A 25336-nucleotide genomic window follows, 5' to 3' on the forward strand; every position below is an offset into this window, starting at 1 on the left:
AAGCTCATGGCAAATTGAGCAATGGCATATGATGGCAGATAGTCTTGCATAGCAGATAGTCTGGCTGTGACCATTATCACAATCATCTTGGATGGCGCTGAACCCAGGATGCAGCGACAGTGCACCTGCAAAATAGTGTTGGAGGGGAACTTGTTTCTGGGGAACATTGGCTAATTCCACACAAGAACATGCCTCACAAAACAGCAAAGACATATGACGACTGTGTGATTGCATAAATCCAAATCTTCATCAAAATTTGCCATTTTCAGCATGTAGGTTGCTAGCATGGAGGTTGTTGTTGTTTTCTGTAGTGAAGGGGATTTTGAAAATGGCAACAGTCACGGTAAGCAGAAAGAGAGGAGAATGCTGCCTAGAATGGGTGTCCAATGGCAGGCCTATACCTACAGTCTACATACAGTGAGTAAGACTAGATGGCATACTTTTTTGGTATTTTTGGCACCCCCTATGGGTTGGGCTCAACATGTTTTGAGAGGCCTATTCCCAAACACAGCCTGAAAACATAAACCCTGATTTATGATGATGATTGGACAAATCCTTAATGAGTTATGGCCAATTTCCTGTTAAGCCCTGCCCATGGCAAGGTTTTTTGTTCTACCCTTTTGGGGTTTGGACCCTAATAAGCCAACCAAGACAGCTGATCATTAGTTCACATAAAAACATTCACACAAACTAGAATTGTAGGCTGATAGCAGTGGTGGCAGAAGTATTCCAATCCTTGATTCAAAACCTTACTCTCTAAGTAAAAGTAAGTATTATGAGCACAATGTACTTAAGGTATCAAAGTGAAGCACTTGTTCAGCAGAAAAATGTCTCCCTCACATTTCCCTTGCATTTTATTGGTTGACATGGAGCTAACTTACTACTTTAAGCTAGATAGTTTATAATAACCACACACCATTTTCTATTTGTTATATATATATATATATATAGATATAGATATATTTATATATATTTATGTCTGTTTGCTGCAGGGGTTTTATTTACCTCTTTTCAATTCAAATATCATACAACTCATGTAAATCATGCATATAGCTGCAGGCTATAGTTTGTTCAATAATGTAGTGGAGTAATTTGCTTATGAAATGAGGTAGAGTTGGGCTATGAAGTAGTACAAAATGGAAACAGACACGAAAAGTACAATTAGGTTTCCTAAAACATTAACTTAACAATGTGCTTTACCTACCTGGGAAGGGTTATATGTAGATTAATTACATCCCACCACTGGTGTATCTTATTGAATAAAAATAAACAGACTTTACAGTGGGCTAAACTTTAAACAGAAAGGTTTGAAATTAGGTTAAATCCAGCTAACTACATGTTTACCTTACCTTCATTTAGCTTGCCTTCTTTTTTTCAAGCCGACACATCAAATATACCTGCCAAAGGTTTCCCTTATACAACAAAGTAGAATTTAAAGTTTTAAATTAAATGTCATTAAATGTTGTTTATTGTTAATATTGACGGTTATCTTTTTCAACTGTCTGTCGACATCACCAAACAACCGCCACCTCCATGTGCCTGCTTGTTTTCCTACGTCACTTCCTGCGCGGTAGAAACCGAATCCGCCAGTAAGCTTACAACCAACGTATAACTAGATCTACACTTCGTACGGGCTTTACATTTTGCCGTCTGTAGAACACAGCGTCGGTCCTCAGTCCGTCCACGAATGAATACTCACGTGTTTACCACCACTGCGACGCTACCGATATATTTAGTTGATAAGTTTGACTGTTGACGCCCAGGCTAGCCTAGTTAGCTGCTGCCATTAGCAGTGGAGGCAGCAGTGCAGTAAGTTGCTGCGTTTCCAAAGTTTCAGCGTCGTAGTTGTTCTGACGTGGGTCACCATGGATCACTTGTTTGCAGGTAACTAGACGTATTGGCTAGCTGTGACTAGCAGTCATCTGAATTTCAACTAGTTATCTTTAGCTGTTAAACAGCAGCATGTCTAATCAGCTGACTGCAGAGCAGCAGCGAAAGATTGAGGAGAACAGGCAGAGGGCTTTAGAGAGACGAGCTCAAAGACTTGGACAGACTGTCAGCACCAATCAGACCTCGGCAGGATTCAACACTACTTCACTACAAATACCTCCCCCTAAACAGAGTGTTGCTCCGCATCCTGCTGCCTTCGCCCATCACAGAGACGCATCTAGCTCAGTTTCTGCACCTAAACGGTTTATTCCACCGCCCCAAAAACAGTCACAGAGCTTCGACAATCAAAGGCAAGGATCAAAGCACCAGCAATTATCTGGTAGTGGCACCCAAATCAACAAGAGTACCCTGTGTAACTCTACTTCTAGACAGGTGGGCTTTAGTTTTATTATTTATTATTTGGATGAAGTACAGCTCATTGTTTTTACTAATGCAATTTACTGTCTTTCTTCATAGATACAAGTTATTGACCCACTTCCCCAGTCAAGAAGTCAACATGTGAGCAGCCCTATCTTGTATAGTGGAGGAAGCACAGGTGTGAAACCAGCTCAGCCCAAACCTAACCTGACCTCCAGCAGCTCTGGTGGTGCAGTTGGCTCATTCTACAAGCAAGCAACTAGTAAACCTGCCCAAAGTTCTGTCGCACAGCTTCCCTCAAACTCCTCGACTTTGAATGCTGTACCTGCAAAAAAGCCTGCCATCTCTGTGAGAGGAAAATGTGTACCTCATGCAGAGGACCGCTTCAGAGTAGAGGTGGGCTACCATGCAGAGCTTATTGCTGTTTTCAAATCCATCCCCTCCAAGAACTATGGTAAGTATCTGCCAATGTAACTATGTTGTTTTGCATCAAACTCTTGATGCTCAGTGCTTTTTGCAGTATCAGATTGCTCTACATTTTCAACCTGTGGGAAACTGATATATATGACATACTAATGTGACAACATATTATATGAAGGCATATGCATAAATACAAAAAATAGCTAAATTTTCTTCTTTTGCATTCACAATTCCAACTCAAACCAAATGAACAAAAAGCTCAGTGGCTTAAGTAGGTTCTGCTGCGAACGTGTAAAATAGTATCAAACCTCAATCGTTGAGTATTAACTTACTGTATTGTGTTCTGAAGCACCTGGTATTGTAATTTTCAAATAATACCAAGCCTTACTGCTACAGTGCATCTATGCACATAATCAGGATAACCTGCAAGGCTAAATAGATACTGTAAAAGCAATATCAACTCCTATCTACTGACTAAAGCTTCAGAATTATCCTTTGTTGAATATGATAGGTACACAAATCTTTGGCCTTGGCAGTGTTAGTTTTCTAAGCCTGAATACCAGACTCCAAAATGTAACTATTCTGCACCATATGTCTGCTTTTGTATGATCATTTGAATCTCTGTACTGTCTTGTGGGATAATAAAGTTGACAAAGTATTCTACTCTGTTTCAGACCCAGCCACAAAGATGTGGAACTTCAGCCTGGAGGACTATCAACAGCTAAGTGTGTACATTTGGGAAATATTTATGTAAACCTGCACTCATATTTTTTTCTCAGAAGTAAACTTAATTTAAAGGCAGTCCATAAAGGAGTATTTATCTTGTCTGGGTATCAGTGGAGGAGGCAGCCTCTATTGCCTCTGTGTCCTTGAGGCCTTTGGAGGGGATGGAAACGGTGGACGTTGCAGCAGCCACCAGCCGAGCTCGTAACAGTGCAGCACTGGGGGCGCTGTTGAAGCTGTGTAACGGCTGGCAGAAACCTGGAGCCATTTTGCAGGGCCAGTGCATCCTGGTGTCTCAGACAAAGTTTGAGGTTGACGTTGGTTACCATGTCGATGTCATCGCAGCGTTTAAGCAAATGCCAACAAAGAACTATGGTAACAGTGACTTCATGTGATTAATATCCTTTTTCCATTGTGTTGTATTTACATTTTACGGCTTCTGGTGCTGAACCTTTTTGTTATTTTTTTGTTTGTGTGGCAGACATGAAAACAAGAAAGTGGAGCTTTTCACTTGAGGATTACAAGAGACTCAGTGAGTAACAACGTTTGCTTTATTTAGCAGGTTTATCTCTGTGCTTGTCTCTGTTACATTTGCCATCTTGTCTGACCGTGCTGTGTTCCATACCCAGTGGATGTCCTCGGTGGGATAGCAGCAGTGGAGGTGGAGCCTCTGCCCAGGGCAGTAATCCAGGCTTTCTCTGCCAGGTTTGACGGGACTGAGGCCAGGTCTTTAGACATCCCTGAGGTAGACCTCTCCAGCATCGACCCCTCGCTCACCCGCAGCCTTATGCCCTTCCAGAGAAAGGGAGTCAAGTAGGCGTTTTTGAACAGCCATTAGTGCTCTTTCTGCATGATGTAGCCAATAACTCAATACCAGGAGACAGCTATTCATCTGTAATTTGCTCAGTATTGTGCAAATGAAGAGGTGCTTATCATAATAAGTTAACATTTGTGTGCCCTTCTTCAGTGATATCATATTTGTCAATTAAAAGGGTTTGATCAATGTGACTTCCACTTACTGTCCCTCTGTAGCTTTTCATTTTGGCATTTGCCTGTCTCCCTGTAGTTTTGCAGTGTCTAAACAAGGCCGCCTCCTCCTGGCTGATGATATGGGCCTGGGAAAGACGGTGCAGGCCATCTGCATAGCAGCCTACTACAGGAGTGAGTGGCCCTTACTGGTAGTGGCTCCCTCCTCTGTACGATTCACCTGGGCAGAGGTAATTACAGTCAACACTGTTTCTGTTGCTCCAAGGCTACATCTACACTAACAGGTTTTAGTTTTGAAATGCATGGCTTTCTACGTGTAGACCGGCTCATAAAACAGAGACTTTTCGATCTGCTGCTGGCCCCAGTTTAGTTTGAAAACTCCAGGGTTGCATTTTAGTCTGGACGGGCAGAAATGGAAATTGTTGGAAATGATGATGCAGACACCCACCTTCGCTCTCTGATTAGGTCTCATCAGTCATGACATATCCTCCTCCCAGTCTGTGTTTTCCGCCACCATGACCATCTTATACTCATGTGTTATTTGCGATAACGGTTCAACCTTGTTGTTGGTTCAAGCAAAGAAATCTCTGGTATTACTTTTTGCCATTGCTTTTTCGCATTTGTAGTATTTTCTGCTACTTCAGCAACCAACTGCAGAGACGTAGACGAAGCCCAAATTCTATGCCAAGAAGAAAAATAGCTCATTACTCAGTAGGTGTTGGAGTTTGTCACTTGTTTCCATTTAATGGTGTCATTATCAGTCTGGATTAAGTCAGCAGGCACCAACTAAAGGATATCCTTCTAGTCTCCTCTGACAAAAGCTCTGCCCTACACATTATAATGCTGGTTTCTGCTTAAAGCTCTCCACATTTGAGGAATGTTAATACTGTTCCCCACGGACTACTTGCACTGTTAGGTACTTTATCTTCAGTGTAGGGAAGATGGTAGTATTGAATTTCATGCTTCCATTTCCCTGTCTCATGGTTGCAGATGTGTAGCTTGAATTGTAAAGCATTGATTTATGATAAAGATGCTAATACAGCTTATTTATTTGACGACTTTGTTGAATTCACTCTCACTGATATCTGCTTTTGCTGACATTAAAGATTGAAATATATTGTTTACTAGTATTACAACTAACAACTGTTTTCATTATGATTAATTTGCTGATTATTTTCTCAATTAATTTATTCATTGTTTTGTCTGTAATATCTCAACATAAAAAATGCCCATTATGAGAGCAAGGTGAAAGCCCAAGGTGATGTATTCAAATGGTTGTTTTATGGTACCAGCAATCCAAAACACAGAGATATTCAGTTTACTGTCACGTATGACAAAGAAAAGCAGTGAATCCTTCACATTTGAAAAAGGGGAATCGGCAACATGTTTACTCGAAAACTGAAATGGCTAATTGATTCATTTTTTTTGTCAGCCCAATCTTTTGAGCTCTATTGTTTACACTTTTCATCACTTTTTTCAGCCCTTTTCTGGGCTTTTATTTACAAGGAGACAGTAAATAAGCAGACAGGTACAAGTCTTATGCTACAAAGCCACTGTGGCGCCTCCCACACTTGGGATCATTGAAAAGTTAGTGCTTGTTTGTCCCCGTTTGCCTTCTACAATTTCAATACTTTCTAATTTCAGAGTTCATCTCAGGTTTCTGTTTTTTCAGAAAGTGTGTCTCATGTACTGTAGCATCTATTCTCTGATTAACTCGCAGCAGCATAAACAGGCTGCACTAACAGTACATTTTCAGAAGAGCTTTGCTTTGCCTTCTGTCTATTGACAAGACAAGACAGTCTGTTCTCTAAATAGATATCTTGGATCAAATACAGTCCCCCAATCAGGAGTTGGAATCACAGAGCAGAGTTTAGTCACAGGATGTTGTCCCATTAAAGGACACTTAGTCTGTCTGGCTTGGCTCTTATCTGCACTGTTAGTCTTGAGCATTTGGCCAAATCTACTGCAAAGCATGGGAGCTATAACTTTGTGAGCTTAAGCCAGGTTGACAGGCAATGGAGAGCATGTAAGTGAATTGTCAGAGTCATTTGGGCCACAGTGAACATTTTTTCCAAACCACACGATTGGTTGTTCATAAATGGAGACACTGTTATAGCAGTTAGGATGGATTATTAGTGATAAGTGACATTCAAACCAGCTGTCAGTCATAAAATGATTGTCCTTGACGTTCATTACAAATTTCAGAGATTGACATAAGCACGGCCTGAAAGTCGATAGTGTTAACCTGGGGAGTTCTGTTTCACTCTGCACCTCTGACATGAGTATTTTCCATGTATGTAGGCCTTCACACGCTGGCTCCCCTCCTTGAGTCCTGACAGCATCAATGTGGTGGTGAAGGCCAAAGACAACCTGCGGTCTGGTTTGGTCAACATCATCAGCTATGACCTGCTGAGCAGAATGGAAAAGCAGCAGCCAAGAAACCCCTTCAATGTTCTCATCATGGTCAGCAGTGTGTGATTGGACTGTGTATTATTCAGACATGGCTACTTAATCTTTATTCACCTCAGTCAGGTGATCAATTGATTGATTTTAGATTGAATTTTGTGATGTTGTAAAAAAGTGTGTTTTTGTCATTCTGTGCAGGATGAATCCCATTTTCTGAAGAACATAAAGACCGCTCGTTGTAGAGCAGCATTGCCTCTCCTAAAGGTGCTTTTTTTCTTTTTCATCTAAATTGGTGTTTGGATTCAAAGTTTTACAACCTAAGCCAAAGAAGTAATGTTTTTACTTGTTAGTGGTGTAACCTGGCTCTCAGCATGATATGTCAAAAATGTCCAAAGAAGCAGATCCCAGTATACCTGAGTGAATCTGTTCACAGAAGCAGATGCTTCACTTAGGTAGAACTTTGCTGGGTAAAAGTTGCCAAGAAAAGTTTCTTTTTACGTTAGGTCACAAATCAGATTTCAGAGTATTCCAGTTTTTGCAAGGAAAATTATTCAGATAATTTATTAAAACTTTTGGAGCAAGCCCAAGATTTATATAAAGTTGTCAGGCAGACAGACAGTTGGTCCAGCTCATCAACTGATTAGATTTTCATGGCAAACCAGATCTAGGATTTCTGCTATCAGACAATTATCTTTGTCTTTTTAACTTTAACTAACTAACCTAAACTTTGTCTTGTCAAAATTTAAAGAAAGAAAATTGACAGTCCATTTAAATATAAACAGCAGGGTTGTGTCACCACTGATTTAAAATTAACATTAAACCCATTAAAATACATCCTTTTTACAAATTGACTAACATCAGACTAGAGAAGTTTTATATATATTTTCAGTCGGTATTGGTTGAGAGGCAGAATGCTGTAATGTCAACTTCCTAAGATCAGTATTACTGATTGAGCCTCTGAGTGACTGGCTTGATATCCTGTATTGTGGTGGAACAGTTAGAATAGATCATTGTTGGCAGAGGGGTGCGCTCTCTGAAGTGTTTCACATTTTAATTCAGACATCCTGTAAAACAGTTGTTGCACCATGCAAGTATCCAGCAGATCGACCACAAATGCTGATGGGGTCACTGTGCTAATGCACGATTATCATTGTGTCACTTTATTAAGAGAAACATCATTGTTTTATATATGTAGTATATTGTGGAATTTTGAGTGCAAACAGATCCAAAAACAAACCAGAAGCCAAAACATTGCAGCATTTGGCTCATGATTTGGTTTAATTTCTCTTGGTTGGGTTTAATTTCTTGCTCTGTCACCTAGACTCTCTAGGCATTGGTCTGATCAGAGTTGTTTTTTCCATCCTCAGGCAGCAAAAAGAGTAATTCTTCTATCTGGGACCCCTGCCATGTCCAGACCCTCTGAGCTCTACACCCAGATTCTGGCTGTCAGACCTACACTCTTCCCTCGCTTACATGAGTTTGGGATTCGCTATTGCGATGCCAAACAGGTAGCCTCAGTCTCATTTGTTCAAATGTGATGCTTAATGCTGTTGAGCTATAATTCCTGTAATTCCACGACACCTCAGAGAACAGAGAAGACTTCAATTGAGGGATTAGCAAAGCAATGTATTTATGTGCAGTGCTTACATTGTTTAGTCTACAGTTCCCTGAAGGAGAAATCAGGTATGTGCATTCAGGTGTGAAAATTCGACAGGTCTGCTGACAAGTACTGAACAATAGGATTATAAAGGTAAATAAGTGCACTTTAAAGCCAGTGTGTGTCGGTGAACAATGTATACAATAAAACTGATTTTAAACTGGGTTTTTAGGTGTTAAGAGTACTAAATCAATTTATTTTATCCTCCTTTTTTTTTTTTTTTTTTTTTTTCCCATTCAGGTTTTTTTTTTTGCTCCACTGTTGCTACTTACATCTCCTTAATTAATTTCAGTTAGCTCAACAGGGAGCACGCTGCATGATTTAAAGGTCAATTACCTCCTAATTTGGCTACGATGACTAATTTTGAAGATTGTGGAAAAATCTTATCACAGAATCACAGTTTCATTTCTATGTCTAGAATCTGTGCTTTTCAGTTCCTATTGCTAGTTTATGAAAACAAATCCTAGTATAAGATAAAAATGAACCTTTATGTATATTCCTTTATGCCAAATGTCACCCTTACCTCCTGTCTGTCCATGTCTCCTTGCCTTCCCATTATTATCCCCCATCTATTATTTTCTTAATTCCTGTCTTCTGCAACTTTCTCTTTCCAATCCTCCCCAGATGACTTGGGGCTGGGACTACTCAGGCTCCTCTAACCTTGGTGAGTTGAGGCTGTTACTGGAGGAGTGTCTGATGTTGCGCCGTCTCAAGTGCGAAGTGCTGTCCCAGCTTCCTGCTAAACAGCGCAAGGTTGTGACAGTGACCATAGATGGGATCAACAACCGCATGAAAGCTGCTCTGTCAGCTGCTGCCAAACTGTTGGCCAAGGGACACCGCAACGTAAGTTCAGGAAGTTGCCTGGAAAAACGAGAAAGAAATCAAGTTTTTGAAAAATAAGTATTCACAAAAACCCTAAACAGACAGTATCTGCAGGTATTTACAATGTTGCATTTTAAGGAATTTATTTAAAATCAATCAATCAATGCTTTATTTCCAAGAAATGTCATCATGACCTCAAAAATGCAGCAAGTTGTATCTCCGTTTTTCAGAAAAGCCACTGTCATTTCTGTTGCAATTATTACAGAAAACTGTAAGATCCTGTTGGACTGAGATGTCAAAAGTTTTTTTATAATCTCTACCAGATTTTTTTTTAAACCTCAGAGTTGGCTCAAAATGATATATTCTTCACATTTGAATTATTTAACACTCAAACTTTCAGATAAAATGTATCGAAAACACAAACTTGAGAAGACTAATAAATCAGATGAAATCCATACAAACCTCACAGCGTAGTAACTGTTCACTGTACATATAGATACCTGGTAAGAGGGGGGTCACCATGTGAAGTCACAAAAGATTTTTTTAAAGGAGCTATTTGTAGGTTCTGGTATTGCTACATAACCAATGTTAGCATTAACAGCTGTTTACTTACCAGTCTTGGCAACAGCTTTGGCCATTGTTGCATTTACAAGATAAGAGGTTATAATACGCTCTCTGAGCAGCACTAGTTCTTCAGGGCAGACTGGATGCTACAATGACTTTGTTTTGGAAAGTGATGAGGCTGGCCTTCCGGGACAGGACTAGCTGGTTAGCATGCTAACTTCAGCAGAAGAACAAAAGTAAAGTAAAGCAAGCAAGGAATGAAGTTTGATTCTGAGCTCACGATGTTTCCTCTTGACTGGTAAGTAAGCAGGTGTTAATGCTAACGTTGGCTATGTAGCGATAGCAAAACTTATAAATAGCTCCTTTTAAAGACTGATGCATTGATATTTCACATCAGTTACATGAATACAAAATACCATGATAATGACGTACAGTATTTTAAATACATAAATACATAAAAATATATAGGTTTTAGGTCTATCATTTAATCTATAAATCCCTCATTGTCATGTTCTCCTATTGCCTCGAAATGAAATACAATAGTATTTTTATTTAAAATGGATTCAGTGTCATTAAAAAGGCATCACATGTAAGAAAAGGTTGAGGAACCCTTGTGCCAAGTCAGAAGTATTGGTTCGGTCCTCTGCACATGAGGGTCTCCTTTCAGGCCTCAAACACACAAAAGTGCTTTTAAACCGACCCAGAATACTCCAAGGGGCATTACTTTAAGAGTGTTCATATACTCCGATAGGTATGAGCTGCTGAGCTTGATTGTGCATAATCACACTGCTCCTCAGAGTAATGGCAGTCTTATCAAATCATCAAACAGAACCTCCTGTCAGTTCTTATCTTGAGTAGTTCCTTATCTCTTCTATTTCAGAAAGCAGAAGAGAAGGAAGCCCTCCTCGTCTTTTATAACCACACAGCTGAAGCCAAGCTACAAGCTATTATGTAAGTACAGACTCTTTAATGGTGGGGATCAGTTAAGTCGAATCATCTTAGATTTGGTGAGTAGTGATATTAAAATGTAAATTGAAATCAATCTTTTGTCAGACCATTGTCATTGAACTGGATTCGAGATAATGTGAGGAGTTCACATGAAGACCGAGGATTTTAATGTGCTGCTTTGAAATAGTAGAGAGCTGTGTTGTTTCTGTCACTGGCAGGGAGTACATCACTGACATGCTGGAGTGTGGGAGGGAGAAGTTTCTAGTGTTCGCCCATCACAAGTTAGTTCTGGATCATATCACCTCCGAACTAGGGAAAAAGGTGAGTAAGACATAGAGAAGTTAGACTGTCGCAAGGCTACAGATGCCAAGGAATACAACTGTGACATAAAAGTGTGCATTTAACTTTTGAATGTGACTGAGATGAAGTCTTTTGTGGGAAGTCGGCTCTCGGGTCAACTCCATCAGTGGCTGCAGTGAACAAGTGTGGGCAACTCTGAGCACATTTCAGTTTAATATTACCACTATGACTTATCATTATTGTAAGTTTTATAATGGCAGGGTTGTTAAGTCTTAAAGTTTGTTGATTTGTACTGGTCTGCCACTTAGAACCATTCGGCTTGGCAGATGTTTTAAGGGATAATTGTTGATAAGAAATTAAAATGGCCTCCCCTGTCATTTACAGAACGTCGGTTTTATCCGTATTGACGGGACCACGCCATCGGCTGAGCGGCAGCAGCTGTGTGAGAAGTTTCAGCACTCGGCCCAGACCTGTGTGGCTGTACTTTCCATCACTGCAGCTAACATGGGGCTGACTCTGCACGCTGCAGACCTGGTGATCTTTGCTGAGCTTTTCTGGAACCCAGGGGTAAGCCATGACATGCTATCACAACAAAATACTGCACATTCAATGTAACTATTTTATTAGGGACACGGTTTATTACTATTTAGGACTCAATTTTGGTTCGAACTCAACCTCTATCTCTTTTAGCCTATTTGGTTTTCAGGCCTATATATGGTATTTATTGTAAGGTTGAGTCAGACATTCTTTATTTGAATCTTGTAGGCACCTGTTTCCAGCCAAGGAAGCTCTGGTAAAAATATTTTAAGCTACCTGCCAATGTCAAATCACAGACAGAGAATATTACAGTGGCTGGTGTGGAAAGTAAAACATTAAGCAGCTTAAGACAGATATTTTTCTCTGGAGTTGGAGGAGACCTCAGCTGAAGTCAAATGAAAGTGAAGAGGACTTATACTCTTCAGGTGGACATAAATATAATTCTAGATCAATGCCAGTTGATATATTTTCTGGTTACATAAGACAGTTATGTTTTGCCAACATGTCAGCCATTATATATTTATAACCTTGTAATGATGTATTATTGTATAATAAAATAAATGTAATTTCATTTCTTTTTTGCATTACTTTTAAAGAAGAATGTTTTTTCTTTCTGCAGGTTCTCATTCAGGCAGAGGATAGGGTGCACCGTATTGGACAAACCAACAATGTGAACATTCACTACCTGGTTGCTAAGGGAACTGCTGATGATCACCTGTGGTATGTGTCAATCCCCATATGACCCAACTACATGGATTATCAGGGGCATTCAAACTGTTTCCCCCTGTATTCATCAGTCTCTCAGTACTGCTGGCCAATGAGCCAAAACTGAAACTACAGGGGTCAAGTTAATGTGGTGTCTAACATGCATATTGCAAGAAACTGATGTCTAGCTATTATAATAATTTATTTATGTATTGATCCAGGCCAATGATCCAGGAAAAAATGAATGTCTTGGAGCAAGTGGGTCTGTCTGAATCAAACCTCTCAGACAACGCAATGAACGCCAGCTTCCACTCTAAGGTACATTGTGCATATATACATAAATAAATGATACGTAATGTAGTTAAATATCACTTACACACATACATGGATGACACACATTCACAGCAGAGCTTACATACATACACCAAACATACTGTATGTCTATATATTCAGTCTTGAACCTGATTGTTTGGATTTGTTCAGGACCCTAACCAGAGGAGCATCATGGAGATGTTCCAGAGATCTTTCACAGCAGAAGACGACATAGACGAAGCCATATTACTGGAGGCTGCAAACGACTGGGAGGACACTCCGCCTGAAAACAGTTCTGCACAACACCACGCCAAGATTGGTCAAAGCCCCAAGAGAGGGAGCATCAAGGACTATTTCAGCAGATGACTTAAATTAATTTTATTTGGACAAATTATTTTAATAAAATTTGGTTTTAAGTTGTTTTTTCAGCCTATCATGACTGATGCGAACTTATTTTGTTTTGTGCTTTAAATAATGTTTTAAATGTTTTGACAAATGTAAAATAGAAGGAATTAAACTAATTTTTTTTTTTTGTTAATTAAAGAAAATAAATAAATGTGACTCAAGGCTCTGTCTAGAATCCTTCTGGAACCTGTACCTGACCTTATTATAATAACTGGCTGTATCAACAGCACAAATTTCTTACTTTTCTTTTTACGTTATAGATCATCCTGCATTGTTTCTTTGGTGTCATCTCAACTGGGCGCCCACTTCTAAGGAGAGTAGCCACAGAACTGAATCATCTCCATTCATATACTGGATGCAGTTGTTTGACTGTGGACTGATGGATATCTAAACCCCTTGAGGTGACCCTTTCAGCTTTATGCAAATCAACAATTCTTGATCATGTCTTTTGAGATCTTCTTTTTGAGGCATGGTTCACAGAAGTTTCTTGTGAAAAGCAAACTCTTAAAGTGTTTGTGTGGGTTTGTTTTTTTTTTCTAAGACCAAGTAGCTCTAACTCACACCAATCTGATTTCATTAATTGGACTCCAGGTTTTATAACTCGGGACTCCAGTTAGCTTTTTTTTTTAACATCATTAGCTGAGGGGTTCACATACTTTTTCCAACCTATTCTGTGAATGTTTGAATACTTTTTTCAATATAGGCAAGAACAATACAATTATTTGAATGTTATTAGTTCAAATATATCGTGTTCATAATAAGCTCTGACCATTATCCTGAGACAGATGTATACATAAATGCAGGTAAATCCAAAGGGTTCACTTACCTCTTCTTCCCACTGTTTAAGGTGGTTATCCTCAACATTCACATGGCTAATTCAACACTAGAGCAATTTGTCTTCAGTTGTTAAGCTTGTGAGGGAGATTTTTCTCACTCCAGTGCTCCTCTTGTTCAGGCCATAACAACCTTTACAGTACATTGTTAGATATTTGTTTAGCTTCTATTATGACTGTTTGTGTCTAGATGGAGCCACTGCTATCATCTGTAGCCAGGGTACTGAGTCTTATAGATAGAAAGCACAGACTATAAAATATTGTTCAAATCTAGTTGTTAAGCTAAATGGGGGGAAAGGACAAGACACAAATAAATATTAATTAGTTATATTAGTTAGGTAAGAACATATGACTGGATTTTGGTGACCAATAGCATCCTCACACATGAATGTTTAGGAAAAAGTTTAACCTTAAGGTGTGGTGAGATGTTGCAGCCATGTGAGACTTGGGAATATATACACCCATACAGACAAGATATTTTCAGAACTTGATGTGGCAATACTCTGATTCACATGCTGACCGTGTACTGCTCATCATTTTCTCCTCGGCGCCAAGCTTACATTAAATACTTCTGCCTGAGACATCTGAACTCCTGGTCATCATGTTTTCTCTAGCTCACAAGAATTTCAATCACGAAACCACCCTGTCATTGTCAACAGGAAAAATATCCAAGAATACTTGAGGCCAATCATTCTTTCTCATTGTCACAGCACTTTAGAAGTTAAAATTTCGATATCGACCATTTATTGCAGACAATCCAAGATAGATTGAACAGACAGTGAAATTATTTTTTTTTTTCTGGTTTCAGCAGTCTTCTGTGAACACTGAAATTATCAGCTGTTTTGTTGTGTATGACCCTGTTCTTAGTCATGTACCCTACAGCTGCAGTTGCGAGCCAAGATCGTGATCAGTATTAAGAGAGCTCATTCCACTGTCTACAAGTAGTCCTTTTCACTGGCTCAGGAATATGTGGTCTCAAAATACCACCAATAAAAGGTAGAAATGTCAGATATATTTGTGTTGTTTACATTCATAGAACGACATTGTGTTGTAGCCATAACGTTGCAGAAAGAGCCAATAATAAAACAGAAAATATGAGGTGTGCTGATTCAGTTTGAGTGTTCTGGATCATCACTCTCTCCTGGACTGCAAGGATTCGAACTACGGGTCACCTGCAAAACAAAGGAGGACGATTAGATCAACTCTTCAGATCATTTCACTCTAGACCAAGAGGCTGTAAGAGCAGGTTGCATCTCCATTCCAGCTGCTGTTGGTGACATTATTAAGATAACTGAATCAGGAGACACCTCTTCTTGCTCATGGAGGCTATCTGGATAAAGAGACGTATCTACTTGTTAGTTACTCTCAGTTCCCAGGACATATTGCACTAATTGCTGTTTCAGTTTGGCGAGACTTTCTGTGTGTGTGCAGAATTTTTCAGTGGATCCATCACCCGATTGCTGCATAGATAAGGTGCATGGTTATTATAAATATCTATTTTTCTTTTATAAAGAAGCATTTTATGGAGCTAATTTATTCCCTCCATTCTAGGAAAGATATACTGGTGTGGGCGGAGTTGTGTTTTGTTTTAACAGAAAAAGTAAATAAAAGTAAAATCCACCCACACCAGTACACCTTTCCCAGAATGAGGGAATAAATTAGCTCATAAAATGTTCCTTTATAAAAGAAAAATAAATATTTATAATAACTGTACACCTTAGAACAAAGGCTAAGACACTTGACAAATTTCGTTTAGACACTGTTTTGTTAAGCATCAGTATTAACCTGGGACAAGATTCAGTACATTTTGTGACATTCAATTTTAACACATGCATGGTTAAATGGCAACGGATGACCAGGTTAACAGTGAATATTTATAGTTATCTTTTATTCTGTAATGTCCTGTGATTAACAACATATCCAGTGATGGAGTTTATACCTTGTTTCCATTATTTAAAACTTGCAGAGGTTTTTCAGTTCAGTCTTTCTTTTGTGATATATTTACTGTTGATTGATGACCAGTACCTTACAATACACATGAGGATTGCCTGTGTTCAAACTGACTCGTGCACAATGGATTGTGGGATAGTTAGGGGTGCAAAGGCATATACTAACTGTGTATGTCTTCATGCATCTTTGAATATGAACCTGACTATACTACATATGAACCTGTCTTGAAATACAGACTTTGAAGGATCATGGCCTTTAATTGAAACAGCTAAAAACCCCTCTTTTTACATACCTTGCATACCTTCATGTTGTTGGTGATGGTTGTCAGACATTTCCTCAGTTGGAGATCTTGATATTTCTGTGTTTTCATATGCAGAATTGTCTTGCTCTTTTGCTGAAAGAAATTTATCATTATTTAAAGCTGAAGATTGAAGTAAAGAATTTGCCATTTTAACCATAAAAATATGCCTGAAAGAGATATCATTTCCAACAGGAGCAGGTTATAAAAGCCATCAAAACATAAAAAAAAAAAAAACATCAGAACAAAATTGTTATTTATATGAAACCAGATGGTATGACAGATGGAAATGACTGTCATCCACATCATATGATTACCTGAAATGGTTCTGTCAGACTCTCCATCACCAGTGAGCTCTGCATTTGAGCAGATGTCACCGAAGATAAAACGTATCTTTTCCTCTGCGTGCTGCTCATTTGAGGCACCGTGGACTGAGTTGTGGAGGAGGTCGGAGGCAAACCGGGCCCTCAGAGACTTTGGGCATGTCACCTTAGCTTGGTCAGGGTCTGTGGGGCCCATCATGGCCCTCCACTCCTCCACTGCATTTTCCTTACTCAGGACAAGCATCATACAGGGCCCCCTGAGGCAAACAATTTTTATTTAGATGTCAAGGTTAAATGTAACAACAGCATCACACAGCATCACTATATTTCTAGACTATACCAGACTACACTACACACATTATTTTTCTAAACTGATCTCCAAGTCTCAAAATCAGTGCTTTCTGGGAGATGTTTTAAATACTTTGTAAGATATAAAGTGTATCCTTAGCTAAGAAAAGAAACTTGAAAAATATTATACGATGGTCAGAATATACAGCTATAACAGGGATTCCCTGGTGGCCAAGCGAGTAAAACCAACCAATAACTGCAAACTGCAACCTGCAACGTCCCTGGTGTGCATCTTGCTGGTGACCTTTGTTGCATGTCACTGCCCATTTCTCTCTCCTCTTATTTCCTGTCATCTCTTACTCTAATGAAGGCAGAAAATGCCAAAAAAACAAACATAAAAGTAAAATTAAGTCTAAACCTGAGCTGATATTGAGGCATAGTGACAGTAAAGGTAGTTTCCCTGGCTGTAGTGCCCAGCTGCACCCATCTCTCTGCCCATTGTGTCCGAGTAGTTGTGTAACAACCAAGTGAAGGGGCTAATCGGAGCGGAAGATAACTCTAAAATCTAGATGTGCGGTGGAACAAAGTATGAAATTGAGATGGACTTCCTAGCCACTTGCCCAAGGCTGCCTTGATTCTAAGCTGCCAAGATTACTGATAAAAGTGCTGATAAAACTTGCAGCAGCAACAGGGATGGGGGCCGGTCTGCTGTGGTCACTCTGAGGCCCACTCCTGTGGTTGTGTGCGGGGGACAAACTAACCGACACATGAATTCCACCAGCTGGCTGAAGAAAGGCTTCTCCCTGTGTTCTTTGTAAAACTCTTCAGCCATTTCCCTCGACAGCACCGTTTCCTTCAGCTGTGTTACAGAGAAACCGTTGGCATGGATCTCCTCCAAAATGTTCTCTGATAGAGGGAATAGAAGATATATTAGAATATGTGTCTACATGTCTATATGAGCAAAAAGTAAATTTGAACATTTCCATATTGTTCTAAATGACCAGAAAAGACCTCTCTGTTCCTCCATGGCATCAGGTTTGATCACTGCCAGTGTCCGCTGTTTAGGGAAGAAGAAGTTGATCTCTCGTTCTGCCTCTTCATGGCTTGCACTGCCATGTAGCTGGTTGATTGGCTCATTCTCCACAGAAAACTGGGCCCTTAGACTGAGTGATGAGGGTTACAGAAGCCAAAAATACAGGTACGATTAAGCTATTTATTTTTAATATTTTTTTAAGAAAGTAGAGTGAACATGGTGCATTGGAGGTGGAGAGAGACGAGAATAAAACCGTGATCGTTGAATGTCAGTGCAAAGAGGTAAGACTTTCCTCTCTTTAATCACACATTTGTGTATAATAACTTTAAAATGTGACACATTAAAAAGGGAGTAGGGTATGACAGCTGTTTCTAACAAACTGTCAGATGGATTAGCAGTGAAAACTCTAATGCTTTTCTATTGGTAATTACACCAAAGGACTTTTTTGGGATCATTTCAGTGTGTGAATGAACAGACTCAGAACCACAGATCACTCACCAAGCAGGACTCTCCTCTTTGGCTTTATTTACATCAGAAGGACCAAGGATGTTCTTCCAGTGATGGACAGCCTCTCTTCTGGCTAGAGCCAAAGCTAGCACAGGCCCACTGTAAATTACATACACATGTTGAACAAACCTTTGCAGTAGCATACTCCTCTTCAGATTATTTTGGAGCATGTGTCAATTACCTGGTCATGCTTCTTAGCAGAGCAGGGAAGTAGTCTGCGTCAACATGTTGGAAGTAAAACTGTCTGACCTGCTCCTCTGTCAACATCACCTCTCTTTGGAGGGCCACTGTGAAACCTGACTTGTGGATTTGGGCCAGGATGTCTTCTGCAGAAACACAGATATGAATTATGTTACCTGCAGTATTAATACAGATATTGCTTGTATTATGAAAGTGTGATCATTTCTTCTGCAGTGATACATTAACAAATATGCAACTGCACTTGTCATTCAACACCTTTGCAAAAGGAATTACGGAGCAGTCCCACTATAGTAGTATGAACCACCTTTATGTGTATCTGTACTCGCACACGTGTGCACTTGTGTTTGTGTGTTTGGCACAGGCCCCACCTCTGTTCTCTCTGGCAATGTCAGGCCGGATAAGAGCCAGTGTCCTCTCCACATGGTCTTCCTCCCCATCCTGCTCCGTTACTGAGGCCGTCCTAAAGTTGGGGAAGAAGAAGGCGAGCTCCCTGCTGGCCTGGTCGCTGTCCTCACTACCGTGCACTGCGTTGAACAGTGTCTGTGTGCCGTATTGTGCCCGCAAGCTGCAGGAAGCCAGGGGGGAGAAATGAGAGGAGAGCAGATGGTTGCTCTGCTGGTGCTCAACCAGAGAGAAGCATAATGTTTGGGTGTGTCTGATGGAGCAGGCGAGAATGTGCTGTTTATTCTCTTTTCCAGACTTTAGACTGAAATTGTTTCACACTGATCAACAGAGCATAAATACATGTCTATACAAACAAATGTTTGTTTTTACAAAGACATAGGAATAATAATTTCATCATACTGCATCTTACAGTTTTTTATGGTTTTTCTTCTCAACTGTTTTTATAAATGGAGTATATGTATACTTTCCAGTAACTAACCTTTCTGGCTTTTCTCTCCTGGCTTCCTCTATGTCTGCTGGGCCAATGAACTCACACCATGCTGGTACAACATTGGCGGAGCCCTCTGCCTCAGACAGTACCAGAATATGGGAGGGACCACTGGACATAAACTGCACCAAGTCCTCAAAGCAAGCCTACGAACCATCATCAGACAGACACAGTATGTTAATGTAATGCACACATGGAACTTGGAACAGGCCCTTTTATGTCAGTCTGGGCTTCAGATTTGAGTTCTAGGTTTTACACTGCAAAGTTACGAAGAAAATCCAGTTAACCTCCTTTTTTGAGGCTGTACATTCACAGAGAGAGAAGGAGAGAAGAAAATGAATATAAATTATTTTATAAAAGGCAGATACAAAAAATATTCTACAGTACAAACCATGTACAATTTTATAATTTCATGAACATAACTGCTTTACATAGCCACACATATTTTGTATTTCTGAATTTCTAATCATGTAGTCTCAACACAAACAGCGCAATAAGCAAAAAATAAAATATAAAAAAAGCTGCTTACACAGCAGCTCTATTTTGAGCTCTGTGCCTAGATGCAGATGGATGTGTGATGTATTGCAAACTCAATGAAATGATTTTTGCACTGGTCATGACTGCTCTCCCATTAGGATGTTGACTCAGAATTCAAATTGCCCACACTAACCTCACAAACATACACTGAAGGCATCGGCAGTCTGACTGGTATGCCAATTTCTGCAGTAAGTTACAACCATGAGTGAATATATTCTATATATAATGCAATATATCACATATATTATAGCATTATATGTGCCTTTTTTACCATTATTCTATAATTCTACTTCTGTTTCATTCAGTTCTCTACACCATACCTCTGCTGCCTTGTGCTGGTAAAAATCTTGAGCTTCAACCTCGGTCAGCGTGCGTTCCTCATGGGCCAGGATCTCAAACCCAGCATCTTGAATCTAGCCAGGGGAGTCATGTCAGCATAATGAAATAATGTTTGCAGGAAGGCTTGAGACAATCTTGTCTTCTCAGAGTGTGAGCAGTGTTAGTCTCTGTGTACCTTCATAATGATCTCATTTGCCTTGCCGTGAGCAACAGCATCTGGTTTGATGATGGCAACTGTGTAGGATTTACTTGCATGAACTAGAGAGGAGAAGAGAGCAGCTTGGTACACAGAATTGCCGGCAGACAAAGGTAATCACAGTAATGACAATAATAACAACACTGACAGTAAAATGTTGACCGGAAATATGATTATTATTATTATTATTATTATTCTGTTTCCATAGTACCGATTATGCTTTCTTCATTTTCTGACTGCTGAGGCGCCTCCTCTTCTTCTTTCCTCTCATCGTTCACCAGACCATCGTCTTTAACCTGACAGACACAACAAAACTAATCAAAAACACCCGATCCCTACACATGGCTGTCCATAAACTCCTGTATATATACTCTCTTGTATGAATGAACTACGGCTGCAGCTACTGCTGATTTTAATATCAATTAATCTCTCATTCTTGGATGTAAAAACAGTCAGAAAACTGTGAAGAATGGCCATCCCGGCAGCTCAAGGTGACACCTACAAATTGAATGTTTTGTCCAGCTCAACACTCCAAAATCCATATTGATATGACATTCAGTTACTATCATGTAAGATGAAGAAAAGCAGCACATGTGCACACATTTGAGTAGCTGGAACCAGAGAATGTTTGCCATTTTTGCTCGAAAAATGACTTAAATAGGGGGTCCCTTTACCAATTATATCAGAGAGCAAAAGGATTTGGCTGCAACTTAGTAGTGTACATTGATTTATGTTCCCCTCTGAGTGTGGCTGTCTGTACAGTTTACTTTAACATTTTCAAATCATACTCATTGCACAATTTCCGTCTGTGCCTGAGATACAGCATATCATAACACTAGTTACTGATTGAACATACTGTATGTGTGATTGGATAACTGTATGTGAACGTGTGTGTGTCCTACTGCTCACCACTTTGCGTTCAGCACCTTGCTCCAGGACCGACTTCTCCTTGGCCAGTTCCTCTACAATCATCTTTTGAAGCAGAGGAGCGTTGGCCCCCCGCAACACAGCCACCAGCTCCCCACCCTGTTCATCCAACACAAAGACCTTCTTATGTTTTTGTAACCATTTTTGAATTAAACGTAATTGTAGTGAGATACAGAGACGCTTTGACTACAAAGGTGCATGTAAGCAATCTACAGAGAGACAAAAAAACAAAAACAAAACGCAACCACAAAAAGATATGAATACAGTCTCAAGAATAAACACAATTCTGATAATAGAGAGATATTAATAAACATAAAATAATCTGCTGAATATTGCATCACCACCAGAGAGGTCACAACTGTAGCTGGCCCTGTTTCTTGGCCTACATTATTAGCGCCTCTGAGAATTATTAGAGTCAGGATGAAAAGGAAAAAACAAATATACACAAAAAATAAACAGATGCATATGGAAATAACACTTTATAATGCATGCTGTTGTATGAATCAGGTACCAATAAAATACTTACTGGCTCCACTGGTGTAGGTACAGTAGCTGAAGGCAAACCTGTAAATTGAGTGCCCCTTTTCTATACTGTATTTTCTTCAACACACCACAATAATGTTAGTTAATAAGTGAAACAATATGAGTAATATAAAGGTGTCTAGGCTGTAATATAATGTGTGACTATTCTCCCCTTTTTAATTCACAGTGAGAAAATGGTTATTAACACCCATGTTCCCTAAAGTCAGTCCTGTCTCGCAGTATATACATATATACCCAGTTTTTCCAAAAAGTACTTAAGAGTATTATTTGTTTCTCCTGATCTCCTCTGAAATGCCCAGATGCTACTCCCTTGTTCCTTGTCGTCTTATTTTACTCCATGGTACCTATATCTAAGTAGAAGTAGGAGCCAGTAAGTATTTTATTCATACCAGATTCATACAGAAAAACTATACTGTTATTTATCGGTTGTATTATAAAATGATATTGAAATAACTAGATAAGGAAATTTTACACCAGGATTTGAACACAGAACGTTGAACACAGATTTTCTGTACAAACTTACATACACATACATACAGCATATACGCACACACTCACCCCATGGAAGAGGAAAGTGGGCTCACATTTCCCTCGATACTTCTCCAAAGCATCGATGCTGTCTGCCTCGGCCTGGACCACACACAAACACACACATACTAGTTTAGGGGTACTTCCAAATGAATTTGGGTTTCAATTTAAATTATTCAATTTCAAATTCACTGAGGGCTTACTGTGGCAAAATGTAATAGTTCATCACCCAGTTCGTTCTTTATTTTTCGTAGCAGACTAACCACAGCTCGACAGGGACCACACCACTGCTGGTTTACATCCACAACTAGAAGGAATGAGACAGGGTATGTGTTTATGTATGAGAGAGAAGAGAAAGGAAGTGAGAGAAGAATGGAGGATTATGCAGGAAAATGCAGTTATCCCAGTGAACACAGAGGGGCAGCAGCATACAATAAATTACAATCATAATGTCAGAGCTCAAACACAGAGACAGTTTTTTTTCTCTTTAACAAGTTACAACAGTATTTGACACATACTTATTGTTGTGGTGCTAAGTATTCATTTTCAACAGGACATAAAAATCAACTTCAGATCTTACCTGTTAAACCTTTGGTTGCAAGCATCTCCTCCCACTGTTCTTGATTTGTGATAGACGCCTGGACAAGAAAACCGAATAAATATTAACTTAGGGCTTCATAAGGAGAGCTTAAAATAGTTAAGCTGGAGAAGACTATTGCTAACAGTACAGGAACAATGCTGTTTTTGCTGTCCAACCTGCAGACTCGCTTCTTTCTTCTTGCCTGCCATTTGATTAATTCGTCAAAAATAAATTTATATATTCAAAATCAAGCAGCAAGCGATCTACTAAACATAATTTGAATAAGTTGAAGTGCTAATATGCGGAGTTGCTAATACGCTACGTTAAAGAACTCCTCAGATACAGCTTGCGCTTGTTTGGCCCCTGGTTGCTAAGCAATGGCGCCTTCCGCTTTCTGTGACTATCGACCTGAGTTTGTAAAATGGTATGTTATGTCGCTGTTAATAGGTCTACATGCCAAGAAAGGCCCTATTTTCTGTTTGCAAAGCAGTTCGATTGGTTTTTAATAAGTCCTACATGTCATAATTAGCTAATAGTGGGAGCAACAACTCTTTTTCTACCCTGTCAAGTACCACGGGTCCTTATTATACACTGCATATAAGTCCTTACTGCAACAGTGTGAACATTTTTTTTACCTGTGAGTTACCTGCACCTGTTCGACTCAGACTGATATTCTTGCATTTACTTTACCCCCATGAGCTACACTGCTATACACATACACACATACACACACATTTACTTGTCTTGCTTTAGCTGTGAAGAGACTCACATAATGCATTCCCACTCAAGCCCCTTACCGTAACCTTAGCCATCACAAATAAACGCTTAACCCAAGTTAGGCATTTATTTGTTCGTTAGATTGCTAACTAACCACACATAAACTCTTACTAGCTAGCCAAAATAGCACCAGACAAGCTAATCCAGTATCAATTGCATAGCAGCTGTCAAAAGACAGTCAAAAGAACGGCAACATGTGTTTTGCTGACAGCTGGGGACATTTGAATTTTAATTTCATCAATTGGAATTCATTTAGAGATTATAGCCTCATGTCAGTGTTAAATAATAGATGTTTTCAACATGAACATAGGGCATTTTGGTGCAATCTGAGATTAGAAAACATTTTTAGGATATTAAGGAAAGTTTGTGAGTTAGGTCGACAATTATGAAATTAATTTATTCAATTCAGTGTAATCACAAGCAGCGATGGGACGATAGTCACCTAATTTTAGTTATTTATTGGAAAATTCATCATTTCTTTCTCCATAATACCACAGGAGGCAGGGAGACAGTACAGTTGAAGTGAGTGAGGCGATAAACAGATAAATCTTGCTAAAATGTGAGCAGTTAAGATTTCATATACTATAGCCAGGATTCCCATGCTCATAGAAACAGCTTGACATTTTAAAAGGTGTTTTCCAAGCCTGGGGATAGTATAAATGGAAAAGGGCATATAGTACATGAATGGATCAACTCAGAATAAAAAAAGAACAAACATAAAATGAATCCTGGATCATCAGGGGCCTGAATTTTTTTTTCCTTAACAAATTCCACCATAAATTGATGCATTCTTTTTAAATCTGTCTCTAATTAAAATCTAAAACTTTGGAAGCATAATACTAAATCACAGGACTACCCATTTGAACACAATTTTATTTAGTAATCTTCACTGTTTGTGCAATAGGCAACTGAAACAATTATAAGAGCTTTCGAGACAAATCCCCCTTCAAAAAACAGAGCCTTGGCTACGCTTATACTTAATTTTTTTTACTTGTAGGTACATTTTACTCTTACTCCTTATATATGACAAACCTTCCCTGCAATTCACACAGTAGACTCTAATCCAAAGTAATTATTTCAGTCTTTGCTCAGACTGACACCCTTATCTCTGCCTAGTCTTGACATAGGATGTAAGTGCCTGTTGTTATGAGTTTGTGAAAACTAAAAGACCAAAACAGCAGACTCAGTTGCATTGCCCAAGGCCACAACATATTACCATTATAATCTTGCACTTCTTCACCTACTAAAGAAAGTACTGTATGATGTACGATAGTTTGTGTTGCGACAACTGCAGCTGTGGTATATGGAATCAGGTGTTAACAATAAGTAGTAGCTTATGTCTTCTCTTTCGTGGTGAGACTCATACTTTCTTACTCGTACTGTGCTATGCTGACACCTCAAAGAAGCTTCCCTCCAACTGTAACATTTAAATTAATAGTGAAATAGGCCCTCTAAAGAGATCAGACCACTTTTGCATGCTCTTCCCACATG

The 25336-nt window shown here is 39.4% G+C and overlaps 2 protein-coding genes across 4 annotated transcripts; one reads left to right on the plus strand and one right to left on the minus strand.

The window, feature by feature from the left end:
- The first annotated feature begins 1596 nt into the window (after nucleotides 1–1596).
- smarcal1 (SWI/SNF related, matrix associated, actin dependent regulator of chromatin, subfamily a like 1) lies at nucleotides 1597–13531 on the plus strand. Its single transcript, XM_022740171.1, has 17 exons — nucleotides 1597–2322; nucleotides 2407–2761; nucleotides 3402–3452; nucleotides 3565–3825; nucleotides 3932–3982; nucleotides 4080–4263; nucleotides 4517–4667; nucleotides 6739–6900; nucleotides 7042–7107; nucleotides 8211–8351; nucleotides 9125–9343; nucleotides 10767–10837; nucleotides 11053–11155; nucleotides 11519–11701; nucleotides 12291–12391; nucleotides 12598–12694; nucleotides 12860–13531. The coding sequence occupies exons 1-17, from the start codon at nucleotides 1963–1965 to the stop codon at nucleotides 13052–13054; spliced, it is 2751 nt and encodes a 916-aa protein (XP_022595892.1). The 5' UTR covers nucleotides 1597–1962; the 3' UTR covers nucleotides 13055–13531.
- Nucleotides 13523–23382, minus strand: LOC111218078 (thioredoxin domain-containing protein 3 homolog). 3 transcript variants are annotated; one of them, XM_022740173.1, is made up of 17 exons: nucleotides 23245–23382; nucleotides 23069–23126; nucleotides 22692–22795; nucleotides 22519–22590; nucleotides 21400–21516; nucleotides 20702–20786; nucleotides 20470–20552; nucleotides 20276–20368; nucleotides 19410–19564; nucleotides 18895–19091; nucleotides 18507–18651; nucleotides 18317–18424; nucleotides 17797–17948; nucleotides 17547–17691; nucleotides 16492–16754; nucleotides 16169–16264; nucleotides 13523–15098 (listed from the first exon to the last, which is right to left on the minus strand). In XM_022740173.1, the coding sequence occupies exons 1-17, from the start codon at nucleotides 23275–23277 to the stop codon at nucleotides 15088–15090; spliced, it is 1917 nt and encodes a 638-aa protein (XP_022595894.1). In that variant the 5' UTR covers nucleotides 23278–23382; the 3' UTR covers nucleotides 13523–15087. The 3 variants fall into 3 exon arrangements, with proteins under 3 accessions (XP_022595894.1, XP_022595895.1, XP_022595893.1); XM_022740174.1 differs by having other exon boundaries at nucleotides 16178–16270; XM_022740172.1 differs by having other exon boundaries at nucleotides 16169–16270.
- Nucleotides 23383–25336: the final 1954 nt, after the last annotated feature.

This window comes from Seriola dumerili, unplaced genomic scaffold (assembly GCF_002260705.1).
Source record: "Seriola dumerili isolate Sdu_G_001 unplaced genomic scaffold, Sdu_1.0 BDQW01000052.1, whole genome shotgun sequence".
NCBI classification, from domain to species: Eukaryota; Metazoa; Chordata; class Actinopteri; order Carangiformes; family Carangidae; genus Seriola; species Seriola dumerili.

Bases quoted from the DNA above. Each gene is read 5' to 3' on its own strand.
- smarcal1 (XM_022740171.1), top strand. From the start codon at position 1,963: ATGTCTAATCAGCTGACTGCAGAGCAGCAGCGAAAGATTGAGGAGAAC. The intron at 2,323-2,406 runs GTGGGCTTTAGT...CTTTCTTCATAG, and splicing joins GTAACTCTACTTCTAGACAG to ATACAAGTTATTGACCCACT. The intron at 12,695-12,859 runs GTACATTGTGCA...GGATTTGTTCAG, and splicing joins ACGCCAGCTTCCACTCTAAG to GACCCTAACCAGAGGAGCAT.
- LOC111218078 (XM_022740172.1), bottom strand. From the start codon at position 23,277: ATGGCAGGCAAGAAGAAAGAAGCGAGTCTGCAG. The intron at 22,591-22,691 runs GTAAGCCCTCAG...TGTGTGGTCCAG, and splicing joins AACTATTACATTTTGCCACA to GCCGAGGCAGACAGCATCGA. The intron at 20,787-21,399 runs GTGAGCAGTAGG...TGTGTCTGTCAG, and splicing joins AAGGTGCTGAACGCAAAGTG to GTTAAAGACGATGGTCTGGT.